This window comes from Procambarus clarkii, chromosome 15 (genome assembly GCF_040958095.1).
Source record: "Procambarus clarkii isolate CNS0578487 chromosome 15, FALCON_Pclarkii_2.0, whole genome shotgun sequence".
NCBI lineage: Eukaryota > Metazoa > Arthropoda > Malacostraca > Decapoda > Cambaridae > Procambarus > Procambarus clarkii.
Window position 1 is genome coordinate 49,737,491 of NC_091164.1, and position 24,731 is coordinate 49,762,221.

Below are 24,731 nucleotides of genomic sequence, written 5' to 3' on the forward strand. Positions count from 1 at the left end.
AGGAATGGACCCAACGAATGAAAGAGGCGGAAGGGGAGTCTCTGAGTCACCAAACAGACGCCAAAGCCAAACCCGACCCCGCGGGCAGACCAGTACGTCAAAGTTCAGACTCCCGCACAACTGCTCAAGCAACCGCTGAGCAACCCGATACCCCCTCATGTACAGCCGAAGGCGGGACCACAGCCGCAGTAACACTTCTGGAGGGAAAGACATTGAGTGGCTCAATAGGCCTAAACAAGGCCCAGGTCCGAACCCGGGACGGAAACAGATGGAATGGCCTCCAGATCACCAGGAAACCAAACCCGGCGATCTGGAAAGAACCACACCCCTGACGAGCAGACAAGCGGACTGTTTGGGAGCCCACACCAGCCAGTCGTCGAGGTAGGCCAGATACTGAATCTCAAGCAGACTCAGACAGGGGACTAAGATCCGGTAAAGATGCAAAAATACACCAAGTGCCAATCACAAAATAGGGAAGGCAACAAAAGAAGCAAGCCTGAAGCCCCACCACCAACTGTGCCAGTCCCAGAAAACTGGAGAGGAACGTGCCAAGAAGTGACCTGGAGGTCCAGGGCCACCATCCAGGCATCCGGCCCCAACAGAAGCTGGACAGGAGACAACAGTCCTCCAAGGAGGGCATAGAATCCAGGGCGCAGACTGAAGAAGTCCAGAAGAACCGCAGATGCGAAAGGCCCATGACTGCAAAGAGCAGACGGGAACCCTAGAAGGATGGGGCGGATCGACCACGTCCAACACACCCACTAAGATGACATGACGAAGTGCAGGGGAAGAAGCCCACCCCGCCAGCTCTGAACCCCCCCAAAGAGGGAGAAGCTGTCCACCGACGCCACCAGAGGCCGCAAGACAACCAAAAGCGCCCACCAACAGCGAGACCTTGCGAGAGTCAACAGAACAAGTTGCTCCCCCAGCGCCCCATCAACAGAGAAGGGAACAGAAGCCCCTTCCAAAAGAAAAAGTACACACACATACACATTATGCATATACACATACATATACATATACACATACACACAAGGTATGTTACACACATGTGAGTATACACATGTGCACACACACAGCATACACATGTACATGCGTACACACACACACACTTTAAAATTAAAGTAAAAGTCGCCGACCAGTGGGCAGAGAGCCCACTGGTCGGCCAGGCAAAGAAGGCACAAAACTGCATCAAAAGGCCCACCTCGACAACTAAACCTCAAAGTCCCAGCACAGACCACAACATGCGCCAAGACCCAAAAAGATCAGTCTGCAAGCCAGGAAGACCCCTGAACTCCAGAAGGCAGAACCGGGTCACACAAGGAAACAAAGCCCACCTGAACCCACAAAGGGGGCCCAAGAAGAAGAAACCTCCGGAACAAAACCAAAGAACCCAAAGGAGCCCAAAATCAAACTAGAGGGGAACCCAAACCACCACATTTGCCGGTGGAGAACACCACAGAAAGGCAAAGCACAGCCCCCAGACAGAACCCCTAGGGAAACGGTCATAACAGACCGAAAACTGAGGGACAAGGTGTGGGAGCAAGCATAACAGCCAGGGACAGAGCCCAAACCCAAAGGCCAAGACCCAAAACAGACAAAAAAAGGGAAACCCGGTGTAAAATCAAGACCCAAACGTTCTCAGAGGAACAGGAAATGGGCAGAAAACACCAGAAAAGCAAAGAAACGACAACAGGAGAATAATAACCCCTGAAAAAAGGTGAAAACTCGCCCAAGAAGCTCGCTCACACACCCAGTCACATGTAAACGAACCGCAACGCCACCCTGGTGGCAATGTCGGGAAACCAGCAGACGAAATTGGCCGCCAGACAGAGGGCTGTGACCGACGCTAAAGATACGAAAACACCCCAGCAAAAGTGGGAAGCAAGCAGACTGGATGGGCGAAAAACTCCGCCCAAAAGCAGAAAACCCCGGCAAGGGCAAACCACCCCAGAACTGCTAGCAGGCATCCCCTCCCCCCCCCAAAGCCCCGGAAACCAGCAACAGAGGCCCCGGGGCAGAGCCGTCCTCCAAGCCCTCCGCCCTTAAAGAAAAGCAAGAGTCCATGGGAAAGGCAGCAAGAAAGGGCCGCTGGTAAGACCCAGAAGCCTTGGCAGGAGGAACAGGCTCGAAAACCTCCGTCCCCCAACCCGAACAGGGCAACCCCCAAAAACCGCCCGAGTCTCGGCCCCAAGTAAACCCCGCCCCGACCCCGAAACCCGCAGACGGTCTGGAGTCGGGAACAGGGAGGGAAAAGGGCGAACAGCATCTAACCAAAACGGGGCAACCTCGGGGCATCCGAGTGGGAAACCAACCTAGCTTAGGCTGCCTAACCCCGGTCGATGGCAGATAAGGAAAACCCCAACCACAAAGGGGTTTTCCAGGGCCATTGCTCCCTGAAACCTCTCTGAAGGGGCCAGGTTCTGGCGCTGGTCCCTGGTAGGTCTGAACTCGTTAGCTAATGTCCCGGTCTAATATAACATACATTAGCCCGATAAGCTCCAGGGAGCCGTAGTGGCTCCCAACAGATTTTTTTTTTTTTTTTAATTTTCCATTTTCTTTTTTTTTTATCGGACAATTTGCATGAAACTTATACACCTGAATGCACATAAGCCTATCTGTAAGGGTGCCAATTTTGGAGAAAACTGGTTGATGTCAACCTCAGCCACAGATGGCAGCACCTTAGACTTTATTATTTTCTTATATATTTAAAATGTCTTAAAATAACATATATGTTTGAATAACTTTTTTATTTTTTTATTCAATTTACATGAAACTTACACATTATATATGTAAACTGTATGTCTCTAAACCCCCAACTTATCGTTTTTTCCTAAGTTCATTTATTGATTTTATATTAGCAATAAACATGACATATTTGCATAATTTTTGGGTGAACTTTGTATATTTGAAATTAGGAAAACTAAAGATGTTTTGGAAACTCCATAAGTTACAAACCTCTATTATATGCTAATGTGTCATAGAATGATTATATGTGAAAGGTGTTTTTTTTTATTCACACTAGAAAATGTGTAAAAAAATTTGAAAAAAATATATATATCTCCCTTTCTATTTACGCTGCAGTACTGAAACTTGGAACAATTGCAGCCCTTTTCATATACAACTAGTCAAAAAATATTGGTTGACATTGAACAACTTTTCCGAAACCGAGGTCATGCCCCTTTCTTTTAATTAAAATTTTAAATACATGGATGGCAAAATACTAAAGAAATTGTTCACAACTTTTGTTAGACCAAAGCTGGAATATGCAGCGGTTGTATGGTGCCCATATCTTAAGAGGCACATCAAAAAACTGGAAAAGGTGCAAAGACATGCCACTAAATGGCTCCCTGAACTGCAGAATAAGAGCTTCGAGGAGAGGTTAGAGGCATTAAATATGCAAAAACTAGAGGATAGGAGAATAAGAGGCGATATGATCACTACATACAAAATAGTAACAGGAATTGATAAAATTGATAGCGAAGAATTCCTGTGACCTGGAACTTCAAGAACAGGTGGTCATAGATTTAAACTAATGAAACAAAGCTGCCAGAGAAATATAAGAAAATTCACTTTTGTAAACAGAGTGGTAGACGGTTGGAACAATGTAAGGTACGAGATTGAAAGCCGTACCCTAAAGTATCGCTAACAACGCCCGGTCTTACTTTCTTATAAATAGTGGAAGTACAGAGGTTATATAGTAATAATCACCAGTTCTAACTACATGGGACAAGAAATACACCTTGGGGGTACAATTTTACAAGGATTTTATTTAACAAAATACCAAATTTCCTCACACTTCTTAGAACAGGGGGGGGGGGGTGTACTTGGATCCTCCACAGGATTGATACAAACAAAAAGGGGGGGGGGAGGTTCCTTCTCCCTCTACAACCTGGGACTTAAGGTCATTACTCTATTCCACTCCTCTTAGGTGACTACAAAGGGACTGGGGTTTACAAATGGATATACAAAATAAATGTGGATAACCCCCATGTGACACACATCTGAGCACATACACCTGAATTAACAACACACCACTCTCCCTACACACAGGGTTTCAAAAATCCTTATTTCCATAAATTCCTATCCCTAACTCATAAAGAAAAGGGGAAACACCACTATAAACCTCTATAATACTGCACTTATTGTGTTTGTTGGAGACCATCCACAACACTGGTGTGGTTGCCACTGCTTCCCTCTCCCAAGTGACTGATAGGGACTGCCACATGTCCCTGCCTCCCTGGTTCCAATCATGTCCCCTCCCTATACATGTCATACACATTTCCCAATACAGTACTTCATTTATATGTCTTATAATATTCCAGGCTGTTTTTCTACATTTAACTGTTGTTTCTCTATATTTTCTTGCATTGAATCTGCTTTTTCTTAACTATTTTATCCCTTTTGTTTACATTGGTTTTTTTTTTTTAGAAGATTACATTTTCCTGTTGAGATGATGCTTTGTGCATCTGAAAGGGATCAGAGTTCCAGACTGTTTTTCAACATTTAACACTGCTATTTCTCCCTACACAAGGGTCTCTCTCAATAACACTTCTATTTCTCTCTACACAAGGGTCTCTCTCTTACAACAAGTTAGGTGAGAGGGTGGTGGAGGCCAAAACCGTCAATAATTTCAAAGCGTTATATGACAAAGAGTGCTGGGAAGACGGGACTCCACGAGCGTAACTCTCATCCTGTAACTACACTTAGGTAATTACACTTAATTCCCGGTCGAGGCGGGACCAAAGAGCCAAAGCTCAACCCCCGCAAGCACAAATAGGTGAGTACTTAGGTAATTACGTGACATGTACCTGTAGAACACGGGGGGGGGGGGGGATGGAACAAGGCTTTCTTTGCTCCAATAATTCTGGATCACTTGTTTTTGTGATCCAAATGTTTCATCATCATCATCATGCTCAATGCTAAAAACACATACATTTCCGCATTTGTCATGTCCTTCCATCGTGTCATGTGAGAAGCAATTAAATGCCGGAGTCAGTGAGGCTGTGAGCATATTTGTTAGTCTGCAATGATATGGTCCATGATTTCCTTGTCAAAATATGCCATAAAATATTCAATTTCAGCCATATCATCACCTGTATAGAGGAATAACAGTGTCACACCAACATCGGTACCATCAAATGTTGGAATTTGTGGGACAAAAGTCTCACAGTCCTCCCACACGAGTACACCTGTGGGTTTGGTTTTGGTGCCAACACCACCACGAGCACCAAAAACACGACTCCGTCGTCTTGTGCTTGAACTGTGTATAGGCATGCCAGGAGATGAGGCTGTTCTGCATAGTGTAGGCCTACCACGAATACCTGATGTCGGGAGAACACTGTCGTCATTGTCCTTTGGCCGTGTGACACTCTGCCGCTTGCCTCGGTGTGTTGCTGGGGCAGCAAAACCCTGCCTAGTAACACCATCGGTGCTCATACTCGGTTCGTCAACACTGCTTGTATCAGAGCCTGTCACCGAAGCTTGACAATGATTCATCACATGTACTATCACTAAATGAACTTGCATCAGAGGACATACATTGTGGTGGTGACTCTAACGGTGTTGACCCAGGGCGGTGAGGCAGGTCGAGTGAGGCGCATTTACTATACATACTCGCAACCTCCTCCACCTCATTCTCCCCCCTCACTTGTGTCAGACCTCTGTGTTAGGTCTTTCTATGGATTGTAGTCTAAAATCATCATCCATCGTTCCATCATCATACAATATGTCACGTATTTCATCCTCGGAGAGTCGTTTTCCTGGACTGCAGCTGATCGTGGACCGGGAGTTCGTAGACGATGCATCAGACATGGTTGCTTCCTTGAAACTGAAGCTCCTCACGGCCCTGGGGTATGTTGGGATTTTTTTCAAAATGGCAGACGATCACTGGAGCCCTCAGGCATCCATCTCATACCCGTGTCACCACACGCCAGTTTTGAATAGTACATTATACCTAAGAGATCCCTAAGGCATGTTGTGCACCACCCGTCGAGTGCCTCATGGCGCATTGTGCAGTGCAGTGGTTAATGGGTTATCCGCACCCCTGATCGAGCGCATTAACCCCTGTGCAGTGCTGCTGATAATAGCCGACAACACTGCTGTGCGCAAGAAAAACAATTCTAAGATTGTTAAAATGTGTTCCCACCCAAGTCTCAGAAACCTCTAAACCCTGCCCCAACCCCGAAGCCCTCAGACACTCAGGAGCCGGAAGCAGGTTGGGAGGGGGGGGCCCGAATGAACCACAGCTGGTGAAGAACGAGGGGGGGGGGCGGACTGAACCAAGGCCGACGCGACTGACACACCCAACTCCGGGTCCCTATAAGCAAAACGGGGCAGCCTCGAGGCATCCGGGGAAGCAACCAACCTAGCATGTTGCAACCAAAACCTATCCTGCAAGGAGCGACCCGCCTACACCCAAATAATGTCCTCAGGAGAATGGGTGAATTGAGTCACAAACAAGCAACAAAGCTCGCAGGACTTTGGGTCGAAAGTGTCACCAACCCAACAGGCAGCATGACGGAGGCAAAAACAATGAGCGTCACCCTGAAACAAAGGGACAGAGCAAGCCTCAAACTCACACAAAGCGAGAGGAGATTCAGGGGGTCGCATCCATTGCACCCGAGAGCCCCCACGGGGTTTCTCAAGGCCCCTAGACTGGATCTGCTAAGGGTAATCTCAGGCAAGGAACTGCTAACCGGAGCCCAAGTCTACCAAACAATCTGCTAAAGCTAAGCCTTCGGGACGTATCCACCAACAGGGGCAAAGCAGGGGGTACCACCGAACGCAGGAGGTCAACACCCTAACTAAACTGGGGCAAGATACACAAGCCAGACCCCCCCCCCCTACCAGGCCAAAACAAAAAAGAAAAAAAAAATCCGCAAGAGGATAACATACCTAGGAGAAACAGAGCCGGCCGCTGTAATAAGTGAAAACTAGTTGCGCAGTACCTCGTGCCCCACTGGTGCAATAAACTACCACTTAACTCAAGGTGGGCTCCTGAGCTGCCGAGCGGTGAGTCCCTTCTCCGGCGTTTCTTCCAGAGATTTGGCTCTGTCGTCAGTGTGAGGATGCACAAGCTGTCTTCTGGAAAATATGCGGGGTTGAAGACGAACATTCGTACCCTCGGGATGCGCCTGAGGTCGGACATTCCATCCTCTGTCTGACTTTTAGGGTACTACGTGCGGGTGTATTATGCCCGGCAACCCCGTACTTGTTTCCGGTGTGGCATGTTGGGGCATCAGGCTGCCGGATGCACTGCGGATCCGGTTGCTCCAGTCAACTTGTTCTGGGATGAAGATTTCCCACCGCTCCCTCTGGAGGGGGTCTCCGGGGATGAAGAGGTGAGCGTTCATTTAGCGGATGCGGCTCCCCCTACGTCGCCGGACGTCCCTCCGGTTGTTACAGACTCTCCTCCGGGTCTTGCAGTGCCATCGGATGGTCTACGTGCTCCTGTCACTGTCTCTGCTGCTCCTGAAGGCCTTCCTCGTGATCATTGTGACGCGCCGCCGCCTTCTCCCTCGTCTTCGGCTGCTGCGCCTGGCCCTGTGTTCTCGCCTCGGGTTTCGGATGTGCTGGGTGCTGGGGTGGCTGCGGAGCCTCCTGCTGTGTGTGGGCCAGTTCCCCCTGTGGTGGAGGCTGCTGCCGTTCTGCGTCGGGCGTCAGTTCGTCCAGCTGGTGGGACCCGTGTTTTTGGGTCCGCTTCCGGCTCTGACGATCTCCGGCTGGAGCCCAAGCATTCCAGGCGTTCGTCGTCTGCCTGGGCCGATGTTGGGGAATTCGGTGACTGTGGGTCCTTGGGTGTTGACGGTGTGGAACCGGATGTGTCGCTGTCTCCACGGTTGGTGGTGGCAGAGGTTCATGTGCCTGCTGATGCTGGTGCCCAGGTCTCGGGGGTGCTTTCCGTTCCTTCTCCGCCTGGGAATTCTCTGCAGTGGGAGGTGGTGGCTCCCTCTCCCAGGGATGGTGTGGTTGCTGGTGCTGGGCGTGGCCTGGTTGTGACATTACGGAAGGATGCGCGCCGCCCTGGTTCCCTGCAGTCGTCTGGTGGTGTGCCCGTGGCCGCTGGTGCCTCGGTGGTGGTGTCCTATGTCCAGCCCCCTCTTGTGAGGGTGTGTGTTGGGGACCTGGGGGACGTGTTGCCGGCGTCGGTGATACCACCGAGTCACTGGTCGGCGATTGCTGAGTTACTGCTGAATGACGAGCCGGGGGAATTTCATGGTGGGGGTGTTCCCTTGATGTGGGGGATTGTGGCAGTTACTCGCGTCAGGTTTGGGTCCATTTGGGTCCCCTGCTTACGAGTGTTTGTAGCTAGGGTTTCGGATGACATGGCGTCCCTGGTGGGTGTACGAGACCCTTGGGGGTGGTTGCGTTGGGAGGCGTTCAATGTGCATTTCCCCTGGGCTTTGTTCCCGGGCAAGTATGTCCGCTGATTGGCCGGTGTTTTGCAGTGTGTATTCTCTTCATGTATTACCTTGTATTACCATGTTGTATTGTTTTCTTTTTAATTTTCCCTTTGTTTATATTTATGATTTGTTTGTGTGTGCATTGTCTTGTGTTATGTTTAATTTTCTAAATTTTGATGTGTTTTGTTGTCGGTCCTACTGGCTGGTGTTTGTTTTTGTTTATTTGCTTACATTAATTGCTTGTTTGTTATTGTTTTTGTTCTTAAATTTGTCTTGAAGTATACTGTTCCTCCATTTTTGCTAATTATTGTCCTGTGCTGTCGGTCCTTCTGGCCGGTAGCTTCTGTATTTTGTTTTTGGTTTCTCTGATATTTTATTGTATTTATTGTCTTTATCTTGCATGTAAAAAAAAAAAAAAAAAAAAAAAAAAAAAAAAACTTAACTGTAGGTAAACAAGGGTGGAAACAATTGACCGCCCCCAAAACACTCGGGGGCAGTCAATTGCCAAGCAGCGAAAGACCAACAGAGGTAGACCCAAAGTGACTTATGAAAGATAACCCCAAGCCCCAAGGGCGGTACTTACAGGGCACTTAGGGAAGGGCACCCTAAGTGCATGCAGCCCGAGTACCTAGGAATATTACTCCCTGCTCGCACACCACTGTATGAGCAGTACTGAACCAAGGCACAGCATAACACGACACAAAAAGTCTGGAGTCAGAGCCACACGACTGTGATGCTTCACATTAGCCGAAGACCTGGGGTGTGGATCGCCGGCGTGGGGGTTTTGGGCACCCCCTTCCCCCCTCCTAAGGAGGGGGGGGAGCTGTACAGACATGCTGTGCGGCTCGTGTGACGTCATGCTTGTTTGCTCGTTTTCAATTGGGGAGTTCTGTCCACTCGTTTGTCTATTTTCGTCATATTAACCAGAATAGGGGTTTGTTTTGGAGCACTTACCTTTCTGGGTGCCTGTCCCAGTCAATGGCAGATATAGAATGCTCCACAATCACATGTGCATTTCTATAGGCCATTACTCCTCGTGCCTCTCTGAAGGGGCCAGGTTCTGGCTCGTGGTCCCCGGTAGGCCTAAAACTCCACCTACATCGACTGATGCCAACGTTAGAGATAATCATATCAGCCTAAAGAGTTCCGGGGAGCCGAAGGGGGCTCCCCCAAGAAAAAAAACGCATTGAATGTAATAAAATGCCCTTTTCTGGGAAAGCTCTGAGGCTCCCTGACGCTATCCAATCTGACATGTGAAATATTAGTTTAGGTTCATCAGCAACGGGAGTGCTTTATGCCTACCGATGACCACGAGCCAGAACCTGGTCCTCTCAAAGACGTGCAGGGAGCAATAACCTATGAGCACTCTACATTTACATTAAGTCATACTTGCCATTGACTGGGGAGGGCACCCAAAATTGCAACTTATGTCCAAACATAACAAAATAACTCCCTGTAACACCGTAAAGGTGTTTGGGCAGGATAATGGACTAAAGAGAGCTATTTCCCCCACTCCACGTTACATCCCCACAAAAGAAAATAAACAACACATCGTCCAACTAGTGCACTCACTCATTAGCACCCCCCTCCTCCATTCCCCCCAAAAGGGGGTAAAGGAGCCAGCTCAGCCAGCAGCTCGCCCCTTTTGTTCTTGAATGATGAAAACTGTTGACCGGAGGGAGGGAGGGTGTCAGGAAGCCGCCTACAAAATGGCGTTTCATTATATTCAGCACTGGTTTTCTGTGGGGAGCCCTGTCGGCTCCCTGACGCTAACTACCCCCAAATAAGTAAAAACTGGGACTTACCCGGGAGGCGGCAGCACCGCAGGTCTCAAGACGAAGAAGAGTCATCTGGCCACAACAGACGCACCAGTGCCACACAAGGCAGGAGAGGACCCAGAACATTCACGAGATATTGGGTGACCAGGACCCTGTGCGACCATCAAAACCCCCGCGCCCGAATATTGACCCAAGACATATTACCAAAGACAGCTGCCTGAGCAGCATGTCTACACATCATGTTGTGCGGACATCCCTTCATACACGGGCATGAAGGTAGACCACAAGCTGGCAAGACTTGATGACACTGTGGACAACCTGAGGCACACAAGCTCTAGAGCGGGGAACCATGTAAACCGGATCCACCCAAAGCGCATCCAGAGACGCCGAACCATTGAGCCACAGGAAGCGACGTAAAGCCACTACCAGACACAGGGCATGATGCACCACTGGCCAAATCAATTAGTATCCACCACCACTGGACCCTTCTGGAAGTCAGCCATCTTAATCTTTAGCAGAAAAAGAAAAGGCTGTAAATGAACAAAACGACCACCAGGTTCAAAAGAACAGAGCCACCGGTGCCTGATAATGCATGAAGCTCTCCAACCCGACCCCCAGAGGCCAAAGCCAACAAAACCAAGGCTTTCATAAAAGAAACTCGAACTGAAGGGACCACAACAAACCAAGGAGAAGAGAAAAAAAAAGAGAGCACCTGATCCAAAGACCAGGACGGCTCTGGCAGCGCATGAGCAGGCCGGAAGTGAAAAAATGCCCAAGAGAGCTTGCAGAATGGAGCTGAAGTGACAACCACCCCAAACACAAGCTGGAGCGACTCCGCCAATGCTGCACGATAAGAGGTGAAAGCATGCGGCATTAGATGCCAGTCCAGAAAGAGTCAGGAGAGAAAGGACAAAATAACCCTGCCAGACACAGACAACACCCAATGAAGGGAAAGGAAATGGCAGAAAGACTGCCAGGAGATTTCATACCGTCGCTGAAACAAAGACTGCGGGAGGGACAACATTAAAAAAGCCATCTGATCACCATACAAAGGGCGATACACCCGCATCAGAAAACCCCAGACGCGAAGAGCGGAAGAGCACAACGAACCAATGAAGTACCTCACCGGTCCAACCTGCTGAAAGAGGCAGAGTCACGGAAAGACTCCCGGGTTTAGTCACCGAGCAAGCAGCGCCTGAAACCTAGGCTGAGCCGGCCACCATGGGGCCAGGAGAATCACTCTCCCCTGATAGGATTCTAGCCGAGCCAGAACCCAGAGCAGCAGCTGGACCGGGAAAGAAAGGTATTAGGAACCCCACCTCGATATGTTCTGCCGGAAAGCGACCACCACGACAGCCTCGCAGGTGGCGGGGGATGGGGGGGGGGACAGCGCCTCAGATAATGGGAGATGTCAAGATCATGTCGACGCGAAGAGGTCCACCTCTGGGTGCCCGAATGTCCAACAAAACCAAAGGAAGGAGCTGTTATCGACCGTCCACTCCATGGAAAGAGGAATGAAGCGTGGCCTGGTGAGCGCTGGTTACTAAGCCCCAGTCGAGAGACAAGGCATCTGTGAACACATCGAGGAGGGAAGGGGGAAGGCGCCATCCACTAAACCCCGAAAACCCCAAGAGGAAGCCAGAGACGCAGCAAGCAACACAAGGACCTCGGGGGACAAACCCAGCAGTCGCGATAGCGGTGAAAGTTGCTGCCCTGAGGATACCATAACAGCCTCCCAAGCCAAACTCTGCCCAGTGGGAAAACCATCATGGCAAATTTCAGGCTCCCGCACAGCTGCACGAGCAATCGCCGAGTGACTCGGGTCCCCCTTAAAAACCGTTGAAAATGGTTTTTAAATCTTGTCCCTCCTTAATAACTGCACTGCGCAACGTGCCTTGAGGCTCTCGACGGGTGGTGCACAATGTGCCTCAGGGATCTTGTGGGTATAGCGTACGATGGGGGCATTTTTCTGCAAAATTACAAATGCCTTTATATTGTATTTTCTGGCTAATCCTATATACAGTGGTACCTCGGAACACAAGTATCCCTGTATGCGAGTTTTTCGGAATACGAGCCGGATTTCCTCGGAAAATGTGTCTCGCAAGGCGAGGGTTACCTCGGAACGCGAGTTTGTTGATACGCGATCAGGCCGACCTAGCGAGTGGTGGTATGGCGATCATCGCCCCTCCGCCCCTCAGTTTACCATTGTCTCCCGCCCAGTGACTATCCCTCCTGAATTCTTCACAAGGATTTACAGTTTTATGTCGTTTTTTTGGCCATTTGAGCATAAAAGTTGTTATTATATATCTCGCCATGGGTCTCAAGAAAGCCATTGATAAGGTTCAACCTAAGAAAATAGCTGTGAGTAGAGGCAATAGAGAATGTCCCTTCTTGATTAAGAAAATGGGTGAAGTATGGGAAGAACTGCAAAGTTTTGTTGAAAAAACTCACCCAGATAAAGCTGTAGCAGGCTGTTGCATTGACCTTTTAACCTTTAAACTGCGCATGGCGTATATATATACGCCATGAGTAACATGTCCCACCGTGCGTATGGCGTATATATACGCCAAAGGGTGCCAGGCACGATTCAAACGTCCCGCGGTGTAAAGGGGTCACCCATACCGTAGCCAGGGGCGATTGTAAACAGACGCCATTTTGAAAAAAAATCTAGAGCAGGCCTCCTTTGTTTCACAGGCCTTAGTAGCCAGACACCATGGTGAGCGCATCACGACCCAGCGTGCGACCTCGCTCAGCGCACCGCACCGCGCAGTCCTTGACCGAAGACGAAATTGCAGATGAATTGTTCAAGGACGTTGACGAATCTGATATTGACGACTCAGATATAGATGAAGATTATACCCAGCCAGAAGAAATTGAAACAACGGATAGTGAGGGTGAACATGTGGGTGCCACGAGGGTGAGGATGCCTCACGAGGCTACTACTCAACACCACTCAACACCACCTCGCGCCCAAGCACGTCGTTCATCTATACCACTGCACGTTTATGATATGATTGACGAGTCTGAAACAAGTGAATCTTTCTCAGGCTTTAGTGATGAAGAATCGGAGAATAGTTTTACCCCAGCTGCTAGTGCCAGTACAAGTTTCGCCGCATCAGCTGCCCGCCCAGCCAAGCGCCGCCGCATGGGACAATATGGCAACAATGAGGAACAAATTCCCTCATGTTCCAAATCTTTTTCCTCATCTACCGTTCCTGCCCCTACTGTTACAATGCCTGCTTCAGCTCCTGGTCCCCGGATTCCTCGCCGTGGTGCAGCTAATGGCTCTCGGAAGGCAGCAGGTTTGTGTGTGTGGAGTGATGGGGAAGATTTTGTTCCACAAATTCCCGACTTTGATAACAGAGATGTGGGAATTACAGATCTTTTCCCTGATACTGGTGACGAAATGTGTGAAATGGACTTCTTTACTGCATATTTCGATGAGCCGCTCATGAAACACATTGTTCACGAAACTAACAGACTTGCGGCCGATCTCATTGAAGGTGAGGAAGTTTCAGAATTTTCGCGACTACAGCGTTGGAAAGAGACAACTGTTGATGAGATGTATGTGTTTTTCGCAATTTGCATGTTGATGAAACATTGTGTGAAACACGTAATTTCAGATTATTGGAGCAAAGACAACTCTGTTCCAACACCATTGTTCGGGAAATATATGTCCCGAGACAGATTTCTGTTGATCCTATGGTGCATTCATTTTGCAAATAATGCAGACGAGACACAGGATGATAGGCTTTGGAGGGTGAGGCACGTGCTAAATGACCTGATTGGAAAGTTCCGAGATTACTACGTACCAGCTCAGAAGCTGGTTATTGATGAATCCCTTGTGCTTTTCAAAGGACGTGCTGCCTTCAAGCAGTATATTCCCTCAAAACGTCATCGATTTGGACTGAAATTCTTTGTGCTCTGTGACTGTGAATCAGGAATGGTGTTACACATGATACTTTATTCAGCCACAAATGTAGATATTCCTGCTAATGACTAACATGGCTTCTCAGGTAGTGTGGTGAAGTCACTGCTTGCACCATATCTGAACAAGGGCCACATATTGTACACAGATAACTATTATACCAGTCCCTTGCTAACGAAATTCTTGCTTGATAATAAGACTAGAGTGTGTGGAACAGTAAAGCCAAAACGAAAGGAAATGCCTGTGTTTGATACTGCTATGCAAGTTGGGGATTGCGAGGTAAGAAAAAGTGGTGCAATGCTTTCAGTGCGGTGGAAAGACAGACGTGAAGTGAACATGTTGACCACCATTCACCCTGGTACAATGGTGGACAGTGGCAAGGTGAACAGAACAACAAAGCAAATAATATATAAGCCAGATTGTGTGATGGACTACAACATCAACTTGCGTTTAGTTGATAAATGTGACATAATGGTGGGTGCTGTAGAGTGTGTACAGAACACTATGAAGTGGACAAAGAAAATGATTTTTCACCTTATTGACGTAACAATGCTGAACAGTTACAACATGTTTCTTGTGAAGACAGGTAGAAAACCTTATTTCCGTTCGTTTAGTTTTCAAGTTGTGAAACAGTTGCTAGGTAAATTTGGCAAGGACACACCTAGCATACAAAGACCCATTCGAGACCCAATACTGAACCATGCTCCTGCACCCAGGCTCGCTTACAGGGAGGCCTTTCTGATACATCAAATCAAGAAATTACCACCAACTGGAGCTCGTGCAGCAGGCCAGCGTCTGTGTTGTGTGTTCCAGTACCAAATTGAGGCCACAGAAACGTAAATTGGTGTTGACATGGTGCGAAGCGTGTGCCGTCCTTCTGTGCCATATCGACTGTTTCGCACAGTATCACAGTCTCCTGGAGTACTAAATGTGTAATTCTTTGGTAAATAAATGTACATATCAAGTTTATTTTTGTGTTTATATTGAAAAACCCCAATTACATTGAATATTTCCTGTAAATTATACCATTTTGGTGGGCATACTTGTGACACTAATATGTGAGCGCCTAGTGAGTTTATACCATTTTTATTATAATACAATGTCTATTGCTAATAATTGGAACAATACTAGCGAAAAAAATTTGTGTAAAATGACCCAAGAATACTGTAAATAATTCCGCGAAAATAAATTCGCGGCAACTTGGGCCGCGTGAGTGGCCGTGAGTGACAGCTGGCTGACGCAGCACCCTTGAGCGCTCACGTTCTGTGACGTCATCGGCCAACTTCTCGGCTCAATTGTGTCATTGGTATGTATAATAGAATTTTTTTTATTATTTTTCCCGTGCTCAGGAGACTCAAATTAACATGTTTAGAAGACGAAAAAAAAATTTTGAATTTTTTTTTTTCTTGCGCACAGGGGTGTAAATGTCCATATGACCCCTGAGCAGTGTAAGGGTTAAATGACAATGTGACGTCTTACTACAGACAAGTGTTAAAATGTAGGGAAAACAAGTGTCTTTAGACAGATTCTTAGTAAGACAAACAAGTCCTAGTGGTATGCAGGCAAAATGTGCTAGTGTGTGCTCACCAGTGAAGTCCTCACTGCCTGATGTGATAATGGAAGGAGACTCCCCTTCCAAACAGTAACTCCTCTCCTCCTGCCCCTCCTCACCATCTTCCATATGCCTACAGCATTCAACAGGAAGGTAAGTAATAGCTTGAACATAGTTTTGTAGGTTTATTTAGATGAATTAGGTATAAAAATTTAGTTTGATGTGGGGTTTTTGGGGTAGTCAGGAACGGATTAATTCACTTCCCATTATTTCTTATGGGGAAATTAGCTTCGGAATACGAGTTTTCAGAATACGAGCCATCTCCAGGAATGGATTAAACTCTTAAACCGAGGTACCCCTCAGGGGTACCTCAGTTTAAGAGTTTAATCCGTTCCTGGAGACGGCTCGTATTCCAAAGCTAATTTCCCCATAAGAAATAATGGGAAGTGAATTAATCCGTTCCTGACTACCCCTAAAACCCCACATCAAACTAAATTTTTATACCTAATTCATCTAAATAAACCTACAAAACTATGTTCAAGCTATTACTTACCTTCCTGTTGAATGCTGTAGGCGTATGGAAGATGGTGAGGAGGGGGGAGGAGGAGAGGAGTTACTCTTTGGAAGGGGAGTCCCCTTCCATTATCACATCAGGCAGTGAGGACTTTTCTGGTGTGCTCTCCCTGGCACATTTTATCTGAGTGCCACTAGGTCCTGGTTGTGGCTCACTGCTCGATTTTCTCACCACAAATCTGTCCATGGAAGCTTGCTTCTCCCTTCTTCACAAGCTGTCTCTGTAGTAAGGCATCACATTGTCATTGAAAAGATTAAGGCAACGGCCTACTACAGCTTTCTCTGTAGTGAAAGACTTTCTCTGTAGTGAAAGACTACTACAGACTCTGGGTGAGTCTTTTCAACAATTGTTTGAATCTCTTCCCACATCTGACACACCTTCCTAATTTCTGCAGAAGAGACATTCGCTACTGCCTCCTCCTCCACTGTAGACTCATCAGCTGCGTTGTCTTGCTGTTCCTGTTGAAGGGCTTGGAGTTCTTCGGTGGTCAGTTCTTCGTTGTGTTCTTCCACCAACTCCTCCACATCATCATCATCCAATTCCAAGCCCATTTGCTGGCCCAGAGTAACAATTTCGTCAACAATTGGCGCATCATTTACAGGCTCAAACCCCACAAAGTCTTGTTCTTTCACACATTCAGGCCACAATTTTCTCCAGCCAGAGATCAGGGTTCTTTGAGTCATTTCTTGCCAGGCTTTGTCAACGAGTTTTAAAGCACTACAAATGTTAAAATGGTGTTTCCAGAACTCTTTGAGGGTGAGGTTTGTGACTTCAGTCACTTCAAAACATTTCCGGAAAAGTGCCCTTTCATAAAGTTTCTTAAAGTTTGCTATGATTTTCTGGTCTATAGGCTGAATTAGAGGAGTGGTGTTAGGAGGAAGGAATTTAACTGTGAGAAATTTATTGTATCTGGGCAACAAATCATCTTCCAAGCCTGGAGGATGAGCAGGAGCATTGTCGAGGAGAGGCACGGCTTTGAGTGGCAAATGTTTCTCCTGCAGATATTTTTCTATGGCAGGGCACACCACTTCATTCACCCACTCCGAAAAAATAAGCCTAGTCACCCATGCTTTTTTATTAGCCTTCCACATCACACACAAATGGGTTTTCTGCACTTTATACTGTTTGAAAACCCTTGGATTTTCAGAATGATACACTAGCAAGGGTTTAATTTTCAAATCGCCACTCGCATTTGAACACAGCACAAGTGTAAACCTATCTTTCATAGGCTTGTGTCCGGGCAAGGATTTTTCCTCCTTAGTAATACAGTGGTACCTCGCATAATGAATTTAATCCGTTCCATGTTCGTCATGTGAAACGGACGTCATACAAAACTAGTGTCCCCCATGTAACCAGTGTGATGCACTGTGTTTATTGTGAAATTTCCCCAGTGTGCATGACATCAAATGTTCCCCAAAATATAATTTTTCTTTGTAAAATGGTAAATTACCATCCCTGAATATGTCTATGTAAAAATAATTACCAAATTCCACTTACTTTGGCTGTGGAGGCGTGGACAAGGTGCGCTGTGACGTCATCAGGGCCTGGTCGCCCGTGTGTGAAGCTCCCAGACACGGTCGCGCAGGCCATTCAAGCACCGCGTGTTGCCACAAATATATTTTCAAATATTTTTTCTATGCATTTCCAATGCGGTTTTATTTGTTTTTTTTTATCGTATATGACGCATATTTGTGACCTTTACAATATGTATACAGGAGAATGTTCATAATTTTCCATGAAACTGTGATACATGTGTCAGTAATGTGTCCACAATAAATGTTTATTGTCACAATATTACGTGGTAAAAATTCACAAAAATTACAATATGTACAGTTTCACACACTATTTACACAGTAACACACTGTATTACACACTCAGTACTTTGGAGGTGCGTAATAGTCAACGAAGTAGTCCATGGTACACAGCGCGACTTTGCTCTCCTTGCACTAGCTACAGATAGATTTTCGTTTCCTGTTTCATCGTTGTGTGCTTGCAAATAACGCACTCGCGTGCACCCTTGGCTTTAGTACTTGTAGGTGGTATGTAGCCAAGCTTGTAAAGCATAAAGTAGTATTGAAACGATTATAGGAAAAGCTCAATTTGTAAGGTAGTCTTGAAAAGATCGCTTTGTAAGGTCCCACACAGGAAGAGATTCAGCTAGCCTCAAAGAGTGTCCATCAGTCAGGAAGAGATTCAGGTATTCTTGAAAATATCAATGAACACCACCACCATGGAAGCCGCTAACACTGTTCATCTATGCTACTTGTATCAGATGCATCATCACTGAACGCAGAAAACGATTCATCTATGTATCATCTATATACATTAGAGATGGCAAGGGTGGGGCTCAGAGCTACACCTGGATACGCTCGCTGTATCATCCTCATAGGTGCTGTATCACTGGCATCCGACCGTTGTGTTAAGCCCTTATTGCGCCTAGCTTCACCAATTTTATGACCCTTATGTTCTTTAAACAATAGGGTCTGAATTGCACCGACTGAGCACAGTCTTTCAACACCGTGTGGGACAGGTGTTTGAGAGCCAGAGGCACGTGTGCCACAAATGGTTGCTCACGCACTACTAACCCAGCCAGCAGCCCTTGTCTTTCATATTCGTTATGGCAAAAGGTTCGTTCAGTGTTTGTTGGGTAGGCTGCTCCATTATGACAATCTTTCTTTGTTTCAAATGTGTTCCATTTTTGTATTTGTCACTTACATCTCAATAATGGAGCAGCCTACCTGACAAACACTGAACGAACCTTTATGACATTTGTCCACTTTTCAAATTGTTTCAACAGTTCTTTTATTTTTCGTCTTTTTTTTTTTTTTTTTTTAAGAAACATGGAGCAGCCGACCTGTAGACCACCGAACGTATCTTTTTGACATTTGTACTGGTTTTCAAAATTCTTCATTTTTTTTATTATTTACGTTTTTTGTATGTAAGAAACATGGAGCAGCCTACCTGCCGACCACCGAACGAACCTTTTGCTATAAGACAAATGAAAAATAAATATTGAACACATTTGAAGAAAGGAAAATGTCATAATGGTTTATTCAGTGTATGTAAGGTAGGCTTCTCCATTATTGAGACGTAAATGACAAATACAAAACAAATGGAACACATTTGAAACAAAGAAAGATTGTTATAATGGAGCAGCCTACCTGCCGAACGAACCTTTTTGACATTTGTTGTATATCAGACATTTCATTTCTTTTTTCCTACAAAAATGTCAATGCTTCGCAACATCTCAGCAGTCACCCTTTTATATCCCAGCATCATTAGCATCTTTAAACAAGAACAACATAATTTATGTGCATCGTCGGAGGCGTCCGAGAATGTGCAAGAAGCAGCGCGACCCCACCATGTGGTGTTGACGTTACTCAAACCCGCGTTCGTCATACGGGACGAATTGACGTCGATCGGGCCGTTCGTTACCCAAAATATTCGTCTTTTGGGGCAATCGTTATGCGAGGTACCACTGTATATGTCCTCTTAGGCATTCTTTTCCAAAACAGTTCTGTTTCGTCACAATTAAACACTTGTTGCGGTAGGTATCCCTCAGCCTCTGCAAACTCTTTAAATTCCTCAATAAATCGTCCAGCGGCTGGTTTGTCTGAGCTGGCTGCCTCCCCATGCCTCGCAACACTATGGATACCACTTCTTCTAAATTTTTCAAACCAGCCCCTGCTTGCCTTAAACTCTTTCGTATCTGCATCACTCGTTGCAGGGGTTTTCTTTAGACGGTCTTCGTGCAATACCCTGGCTTTCTCACAAATGATGGCCTCCGAAACACTATCACCCCTTAATTCCTTGTCGTGTATCCAAATTAATAACAACTTTTCCACTTCTTCAAGTATTTGTGGTCTTTGTTTCGTCATTGTTCTTACACCTTTTGCCACTTTAGCACTCATAATCTCATTTTTCTTCTTAAGTATACTGCATATTGTTGATGTGGCTTTGTTGTACTGCCTACAAAGTTCAATAACATGTGCACCATCCTCATGCTTCCGAATGATCTCTTGTTTCTCCTCTATTGTCATCCTCACATGGGCTTTCTTGCCTTGATCCTTACCACTGGCTTTCTTGGGACCCATGGTGAGATATATAATAACAAATTGTATAGTCAAATGACCAAAAATCCAACAAAACACTGAAAATCTGGGTGAAGAACTGATGTGGGATAGTCACTGGGCGGGAGACAATGGCGATGGAGGGGCGATGATCGCCGTACCACCACGAGCTAGGTCGGCCTGAACGCGTAGCAACAAACTCGCATTCTGAGGTAACCCTCGCCTTCCGAGACACATTTTCCAAGGAAATCCGGCTCGTATTCCGAAAAACTCGCATACAGGGACACTCGTATTCCGAGGTACCACTGTATACAGTGTGCGGTGTGCAGGCAGTTAGACCAAAATTGTATATATACAATTTGCGGTGTTAAATGGTCAAAGCGTTATGTGCAGTTGAAAGGGTTAATACACTCAACATAACTGGTTAATAACACCATGATTCACGCACTCAACATTACTGGGAAATGAAAATATGATTAATACACTCACCATCAATGAGTAATGACAACATCATGATTAATATGCTCACCATCACTGGTTAATGACATCAACATGATACACACACTCACACTGGTAGTACAGAAAGAATAAAATTGTCCTTACCATCATTAATGGGCAGAAATTGTGTTTGCTATCGTCCTGGGTAGCCGAGCAGAGACTGGAAGCAGTATTACCTATTAGGGGAAAATAAAACAAATTTAAGATTTCGATGACTAAATTTTTCCCATCAAAACATAGTAAATGTTTAGAAAAATTCAATAAAATTTTTTAGGTATTGTGCTTTGAGCAAAAGTAGGGAGTGTGAGCAAGTTTAAGGAGGGTGGGCAGGAGTAAGGAGGGTGGGCAGGAATAAGGAGGGTGGACAAGAGTAAGGAGGGCGGGCAGGAGTAAGGAGGGTGGGCAGGAGTAAGGAAGGTGGGCAGGAGTAAGGAGGGTAGGCAGGAGTAAGGAGGGTAGGCAGGAGTAAGGAGGGCAGGCAGGAATAAGGAGGGTGGGCAGGAGTAAGGAGGGTGGGCAGGAGTAAGGAGGGTGGCCAGGAGTAAGGAGGGTGGGCTGGGGTAAGGAGGGTGGGCAGGAGTAAGGAGGGTGGCCAGGAGTAAGGAGGGTGGGCAGGGGTAAGGAGGGTGGGCACGGGTAAGGAGGGTGGGCACGAGTAAGGAGGGGTGGGCAGGAATGGGGAAGAGGGTATGGGCGGGTTCTCGGCTGCCTCCCCTCCCTCTCTAACAGCCTACATAATACAAACCACATGCATTAACCATTAAGCTGCTACAGCCTGGGCTGTAAATGCTGGGGCTGGGCAAAAAAAATTATGAATTATGTGAAAATTAATATTAAATGTTAAACAAATCTCCAACTTATTGGCTTAAGCGTCATAAAAGTTTCATCCCAATATTTTCAGAAATGTATTTTAGACAATTTTTTTAAAAAAGGAGAACATTTTGTTGATAAGGAGAACAGCTCCTATTAACTGGAACTGAGGGATAATGCAGTAATAAAGAGATGCAAGCACCTGTCCAATGTATAAAGAAGAAGAATAGTAGCAAGAAGTGTCCACAAAGTAGATATGCAGTTGGTGCCTGTATAGCATTGCTGAGTAATACATCATAATACCAATAATAATGAGTATGTTATCATGCTCTATTTTGTTATATATCCAACCCTTTCTCTTAAAAATAACGACACTTTTGGCTCGTATGTGCACTATGGCCAAATTTGGACGTAATTTGAAATGAAATCCACTCACAAAAGTGACGTACTGTTCCGTTTTCTGTTTGAGTCATCCGGCTTATTCGGCAAGCTTAGAAAAGGAAACTTTCCATTAACGTTTTTCATAACGTTTTGAAACTTTATGAGAATTTCCTGCCCACCTAACCTATCAGAGGATCCTTAACTTACTGTTGTTGAAGAAAAATCCCAATTTTTTTTTTTTTTTTTTCGTTTTCATATCTTGAGGTTATCTTGAGATGATTTTGGGGCTTTCAGTGTCTACGTCCATATTCAGCCATATGGGCAAACAGCCAAAAGCGACGTTCCTTTTAAGAGGATAGGTCGATATATCATAAAAATGCATCGCTTAATGTTAATATCTGTTACTTTCACCAATGTCCAAAAAATATTTTTTTTTGGGGGGACGGGATATTTTTTTTTTTGTCTCCTTTGTTTATTATCTCATTTAGTTGTAACCTCTACATCCTGGAGAGTGCATACCCATCCCCTAACTATGTCAAGATAGAATGAAATTGGTCACCAAATGAATCAGTCAAAACTGGCAGAACTTGGGACTTTGAATTTTTTTTGACTGAGTTTTTCACAGATTTCAAATTCTATTTTCTTTCTCTCTTTAGGCGGTTTTGATGATTAGGGACCAGATTAGGGCTTTATCACTTTTATAAAGTATATATTTTTATCCCCTAAATCATTATAATTTCCCCTATATTTAGTTTTTCTTTTTTTTTGAGGGGGTATTTTTTCTTACCATCATTCCAACACATATTGACCTACAACTTTTACATATTCGAGTACGAATGCCAAACAACGTTTATTAAAACATATAAGTAAATTAATGAATTAGAACTACCTTATTCATTGTCGATAACTTCAACTTCAATTACAGTATATCTAAAACTTTCAGTTAGCTTAAAAAAATTCAGTTTCTGACCGATTCTCACCATTGTTACAAATAATGTGCACAGTTGTCTGTTCTACAATCCTATTAGAATGGATTTTTCACAAACCCTAAACGTTTGTAGTTATAAATTTTTTGTCTAAATTTGGCACATAATTCAAATGCCACATTGACAATTTTTTTCACAGTAAACTAAACTGAAAACATATATTCTAAATCAATGAAAATGAAGATCATATACTATTCTGAGAGCATAATAACACCAAATGAATGATTGGTGATACAGTAGTGTATATTTTTGCAGCTGATCTCAAAATCTGAAGTTTTCAATATTCAATTTTATAATTATTTTTAATTTTCTTATTTTACAAATTACATTTGTGATCATTTAGACAAAGTTGCAGGATTTGCTAGTATGCACAAAAAACTGGAAAGCATTAGAGCAAATTTGAGAAATTGAACTTTACCATCAGGTCCTGTCGTATATGTATGCCATACACAGCTTAAGGGTTAATACAGAACTGTACTGTATAAAATGCATAAAACTTAAAACTAACAATATTTCTCTAATTATAACAATAATAATATTTTAAATAAAATAACTTGTAACAGTCAATATGTACATCAAATTTTGAATATGCCTATAAAATAAGCACAGGTCATGTCAACGCGTTGAGCCTGGATGAAATGGCTGGCACCATGTGCTTCTCCTCTTCCTGGGGTAAAAACGTCGGGCTCGCGTGCGAAGGATTTTAAGATAAATTTGAACAATTTTTACTGTTTGAACTCATTTAATCTGTCAAGATGTCTCAGAGCAGCATTCATGGTATTGAAGGTATAAAACAAAAGAGAAAACATTTGTCAATTGATCAGACAGTTGACTTGACAGAGAAAGCAGAGCGTGGATACTCTGTCACTCGACTCACCCAAGAATTCAACATCGGTAAAGCTACAATTTGTGATATAAAAAAGCAGAAGGATAATATTAAGAAATTCTTTGCTCAAACTCATGCAATAGGCAACAGGAAAGCATTGAAACCTGCTAAGTATATGGATTTGGACTCATCTGTATTTAAATGGTTAACACAGCATCGTGCAAAAGGAATTTCTGTTTGAGTTGATTCTATTAGAAATGCAGCTGAAAGACTTGCTGTAAAGTTAAACATAGACAATTTCAAGGCTTGTATTGAATAAGTATGTCGATTTAAAGAGAGGTATGGCATCATTAACAAGAAAAATTGTGGCGATGCATTAAGTGCAGATGTTGGAAGTGCTAATGCATATAAGCATAAACTTTCTCAGCACATTATATCTAATAATCTAAGCTGGTTTTAAGTGTACAATGCAGATGTAACAGGCTTTAACTGGAAATGCCTTCAAAGAAACACTTTGGCCTTCAGGCTTGAGAAGAGAATTCCTGGTTGCAAGGTAAAGAAGGAAAGAATTTCAGCATTATTGTGGTGTAACGCAGATGGCAGTCACCGAACAAAGTACAGTACACAATTGTTGGGAAATCTGCCAACCTCAGAGCATTGAAAAACTGCATGAACAGATTACCTGTCATCTACTACAACACAAAAAATTCCTGGTTCACACAGATTATTTTTAAGGATTGGTTCCAGAATCAATTTTGTAAAGAAATAAAAAAGCAGCAGATCAATATGTGTAGAATTCATCCTGCTGAGATAAAGGCAATGTTGTTGACAGATAATGCCCCAGCTCACCCCATTGCTAAATTAACATCGCCTGATGGCAAAATAACATGTATGGCTTTACCACCAAACACTACATCTGTAAT

The 24,731-nt window shown here is 45.0% G+C and overlaps 1 protein-coding gene across 1 annotated transcript in view; it reads right to left on the reverse strand.

Moving 5' to 3' along the window:
* The window catches only part of LOC138365149 (uncharacterized), a 58,631-nt gene that overhangs the window by 29,392 nt on the left and 4,508 nt on the right, over positions 1–24,731 (reverse strand). Inside the window, exon 2 of the mRNA XM_069325229.1 lies at positions 20,911–20,981. Within this exon, the coding sequence (XP_069181330.1) occupies positions 20,911–20,916 (6 nt within the window). The 5' untranslated portion in view covers positions 20,917–20,981. The remainder of the gene's footprint in view (positions 1–20,910; positions 20,982–24,731) is intronic.